This window comes from Nematolebias whitei, unplaced genomic scaffold, assembly GCF_014905685.2.
Source record: "Nematolebias whitei isolate Nwh7 unplaced genomic scaffold, NemWhi1 Nwh_scaf_4602, whole genome shotgun sequence".
Classification (NCBI taxonomy): Eukaryota; Metazoa; Chordata; class Actinopteri; order Cyprinodontiformes; family Rivulidae; genus Nematolebias; species Nematolebias whitei.
In genome coordinates this window covers 690-4,455 of record NW_023623147.1, presented here as the reverse complement: position 1 = coordinate 4,455, position 3,766 = coordinate 690, and the positions used below count along the sequence as shown (strand labels likewise).

Genomic DNA, 3,766 nt, shown 5'->3' with positions numbered 1-3,766 from the left:
GCTGATGAGGCGTTGTCCATCTGCAACAAGGCACGTGATGCCCAAACAGCCTGCACTCCCATCTGACTGGCACCTTGTCACCAGCTTCTCATGTTGTCCTCTGGGCGGTCCCATCCAGTCCACAAAGATCAATGAAACATCAAGCTGTAGAGGCAAAAAGACTACTTTCAACAAAAAGAGAGAAGAATTAGTTTTCTCTTTAATAACACTTATGAATTGGTACATTTACCCATTTTTCCTTCTCCTGCCTTTGGGATATTGCAGACCCAGACCAATTTTATAACTTGAATTTGACCTGAAATCACTGTCACTGGCTCTATAGTCCTCAGATCCAGGAGTTGCTCTGACAGGCAGCTCTGCTCTGTCATCAATTTTCTAATTGGTTCTTTTTTTTTTTTTCCTCTGACAGGCATCTCTGGAGTATCATTCAATTTAAAGGAGTGGTGCCTGGTACAATGGGTCTGTTATTCAATTGAAACACAGCCTGCAACAAATTTACTTTTCAGTTTGTCCAATCATGTCTTTCAGCATTTCTTTTTTTTTTTTAACAGTTCATTCATTCTCTCAATCAGCCCAGCAGCTTTGTGGGTGATAAGGAAATATGATAAATCCATTCAACATGTTTTTCAGATGACCAGTCTTTCACCTGTTTTCCAGTAAAATGGGTCCCATTATCTGTTTGTATCTGAAGGGGACCCTCATAAAATTATTTCATCATACTAAGACATTTTAAAGCAGTGGCGGCTCCAGAAATTTTTTTCAGCAGGTGCTAAGGGGAGGCTAAGCATTTTACTGTGGGTGCTATGAAGGTTATTTTTCTTCCCTAGAGTTATCAACACAAACACAAGCACACGTGCACGCACACACACACACACACAGGTGCACTGAAAACTCTGACATCAGCAGTCACCAATACAGTGGATAGTGAATAATGTGGTACTCTGCAATTAATTTAAAGCATATACAAACGTGACACACTTGCCATATTTATAGATCTTAGTATGCAAACTGTTACAACAAATTCACATTGTTTCCCCAGATGTATCACATAAACAATTTCAGTCCACAATGCTGAATGCATTACAAAGTCAGAGAAGATTGAAATCATTCACTCACCATCAGAAGTCTTCATAACAGGACAATCCGCCTGTTATTGTGGTTGAGGGCAAAAGCATCAATAATCCTGTCACTGTCCAGGGTCCTGGTTCTTAAAGGATTGATAGCAAGAAGTGCCAGGTCACTTGTTCGACTGTCTCCGCTGCTGTTTCTTAGGTAGTTCTTCAAACGACGCAAACAAGAAAAACTGCGCTCACAGCTCACTGATGTTACTGGAAGAGTCAAAGATATGGATATCAGCTTATACAAGTCCAGGAATGCATCTTTGTAGGGCCGCATCACAGATAGGAAGTCTTGTGTGTTGTTGATTATAAGTCCCAGTTCTTCTTTCCTTTTCAGCAGCCGGCGAACCTGGTGGAGCTCAGCTGACAAGTTCTCCTCGTTAACTCCATGAAGACAGGCCATAGGCAGTATCCATTTTTTGTCAAGGAATGATGGGTGTTTGGGGTTTAGAGCTGGCAAACCTTTCAGTACTTCATTAGTTTCTGAAGAAAAACGCTGTTTAATTTCCATTAGCATCCTGTCTATAACAGAATAGAATGATTTTGTTTTTAGGTCATCCGTGCTGTCTGCACCTTTTCTTTCTATTGAGGCATCCACAATAAAGTGCTCTAGATGTTTAGCTGTTTGAGTCTGTCTTTTCTGCCGATGTACAGTCTCTGTTGCTATTCCTGTGTTGCTGCAAAGTTCTTCTGCTTCTTTTCTGAGTGTCTCCCATTTGTCATCTGTGCGTTTTTCTGTTAAAGCAGTTATTACAGAATGAGCCAGGTCATTTGCTGCTACTAGATCTAAATTAGGAGACTGTAGCTGATCAGACATGAATTTTGTTGTTCTGAAAATATCCTCAAAAATTACAAGATGCAGAACAAACTTCTTATCTATAAGTGCACTGAGAGCTTTAGCCTCCGTCCTCCTTTTAGCATTTTTCTGGTCAACAACATCGTGCAGCGTAGCTATAACAGCTGGGAGAGTTTTTTTGACAGCACGTATGGAATCATACTGGCACGCCCAGCGGGTGTCACTGAGTCTTTTAAGTTCTAGGCGCTGTACAGCTGACACAAGTTCTTCCTGCTTCTTAAAAAAAAGATCATGAACAACAGACCCAGAAAAAAACTTGTAAAGCATTTGCAATATCTCAAAAAAATCGGCTGCAGCATCAACATTATGTACACAGTCTACTAACACAAGATTCAGCCTGTGAGCATGGCAGTGAATGTACACAGCTTGCGGCACCTCTTTTCTCAACTTTTCTTGAACTCCATTGTTGCACCCGGACATAACAGCAGCACCGTCATAGCACTGTCCGACACAGCAATTTATATCAATATTACAACGACTGAGGGTCATTTTGATACAGTCAAAAAGTGAGTCTGCATCTAATCCTTCTGCTGGGGTGAAATGCAAAAATTCTTCCACCACCTTCTCTGAATCTGGCTGCAAATAACGAACAATAACAGATATTTGTTCTTTTTTGCTGATATCTTTACTTTCATCCACCAAAATAGCAAAGTGTTGAGCTTCTTTCACTTCATTGCTGATTTGTTTTCTTATCATTTCAGCCATAACATTAAATATTTCGTTCTGTATGTCATGATGAACATACTTAGCATTAGATGGATTAATTGTCAGCTTTTTTTGGACATTGGGATCAAATTTTCCAATCACATCAAGCATCTCACGAAAATTACCTTTGTTAGCTGAATCCTGTTTCTCACTGTGACTGCGCTGTGCGATTCCCTGACAAGCTGTGTAGCGCAAACTTTCTACAACACCCATCATGTACCTCCGGTTCTCCTGAACCAATGCAGAATGTCCTTTGTCGAGCATGTTGGGGAGTTTTGATCCACTCGTTTGTTTAAACTTGAATTCACTCCACGCTTCCATTGCAAATTTGTGTCCGGCGCTTTCATGATGGCTCTTCAATGACGCTGCTGCTTTCCGCCAGTTGTTAAAGCCGAGCGCGGTAAATGCTGGCTCAAGATGGAACCTGTGTCCTCCTTTTAGAAAATGCCGACAAGCAAAACAAAACACGGCATCTTTACTCACGCTGTATTCTAACCACAAATATTGATCGAGCCAGCCTTTACTAAAACTTCTCTGTTGCACTCCAAACAAGCGTGATGGGTATTTTTGCAGAAGTGGTCGTCTTGGTCCATCTTGAGGACTTCTGCTTAGATCTTCTAGCTGTCCAGTGCTAACACTGTTAGCATTCTCAGCAGCAGTGGAAGGATAACTGCACAGTTTATCTTCTTCATCCAGATTAATATTTCTTTGTTGGTCGGACTCTGCTTCCAAAAATGCATCCTTCTCAAATTCCATCCGTGGAACTTTTGGTTGCAAAAAACGATCCATATTTGCACAGCGTGTTCCTCTCAATTGCTTCCCGGAAGTAATAATACGCAAAGTTCAAATCAGGTTGAATTATTTTTTTTATTTTTATTTTTTACTGAAATTAGAATGGTTGATTCTTTTTATATATATTTGTCTTTAGAAGAAAATGCCACAACTACATATTTAAAATATTAAATTAGATGAAGAAAAAAATCTAAATATTTCCTGGGGGTGCTATGGAGGTGCTATAACTTTTCTAGGGGTAGCTATAGCGCCCCCTAGCGTCCCCCTGGCGCCGCCACTGTTTTAAAGTAGATGT

At 40.5% G+C, this 3,766-nt stretch overlaps 1 protein-coding gene across 1 annotated transcript; it reads right to left on the bottom strand.

Moving 5' to 3' along the window:
- Positions 1 to 1,128: 1,128 nt before the first annotated feature.
- Positions 1,129 to 3,450, bottom strand: LOC119429646 (zinc finger MYM-type protein 1-like). The gene is made up of 3 exons (XM_037697235.1): positions 3,256 to 3,450; positions 2,287 to 2,970; positions 1,129 to 1,278 (listed from the first exon to the last, which is right to left on the bottom strand). Exons 1-3 carry the CDS (start codon positions 3,433 to 3,435, stop codon positions 1,129 to 1,131), a joined length of 1,014 nt encoding a protein of 337 aa, XP_037553163.1. The 5' UTR covers positions 3,436 to 3,450.
- Positions 3,451 to 3,766: the final 316 nt, after the last annotated feature.

Coding starts and splice junctions, on each gene's coding strand:
- LOC119429646 (XM_037697235.1), bottom strand. CDS start 3,435: ATGGAATTTGAGAAGGATGCATTTTTGGAAGCAGAGTCCGACCAACAA. Junction 2,971..3,255: donor AAGATGGACCAAGACGACCA/CTTCTGCAAAAA, acceptor TTCAAGTTTAAA/CAAACGAGTGGATCAAAACT. Junction 1,279..2,286: donor ATCTTGTGTTAGTAGACTGT/GTACATAATGTT, acceptor CGTCGTTTGAAG/AACTACCTAAGAAACAGCAG.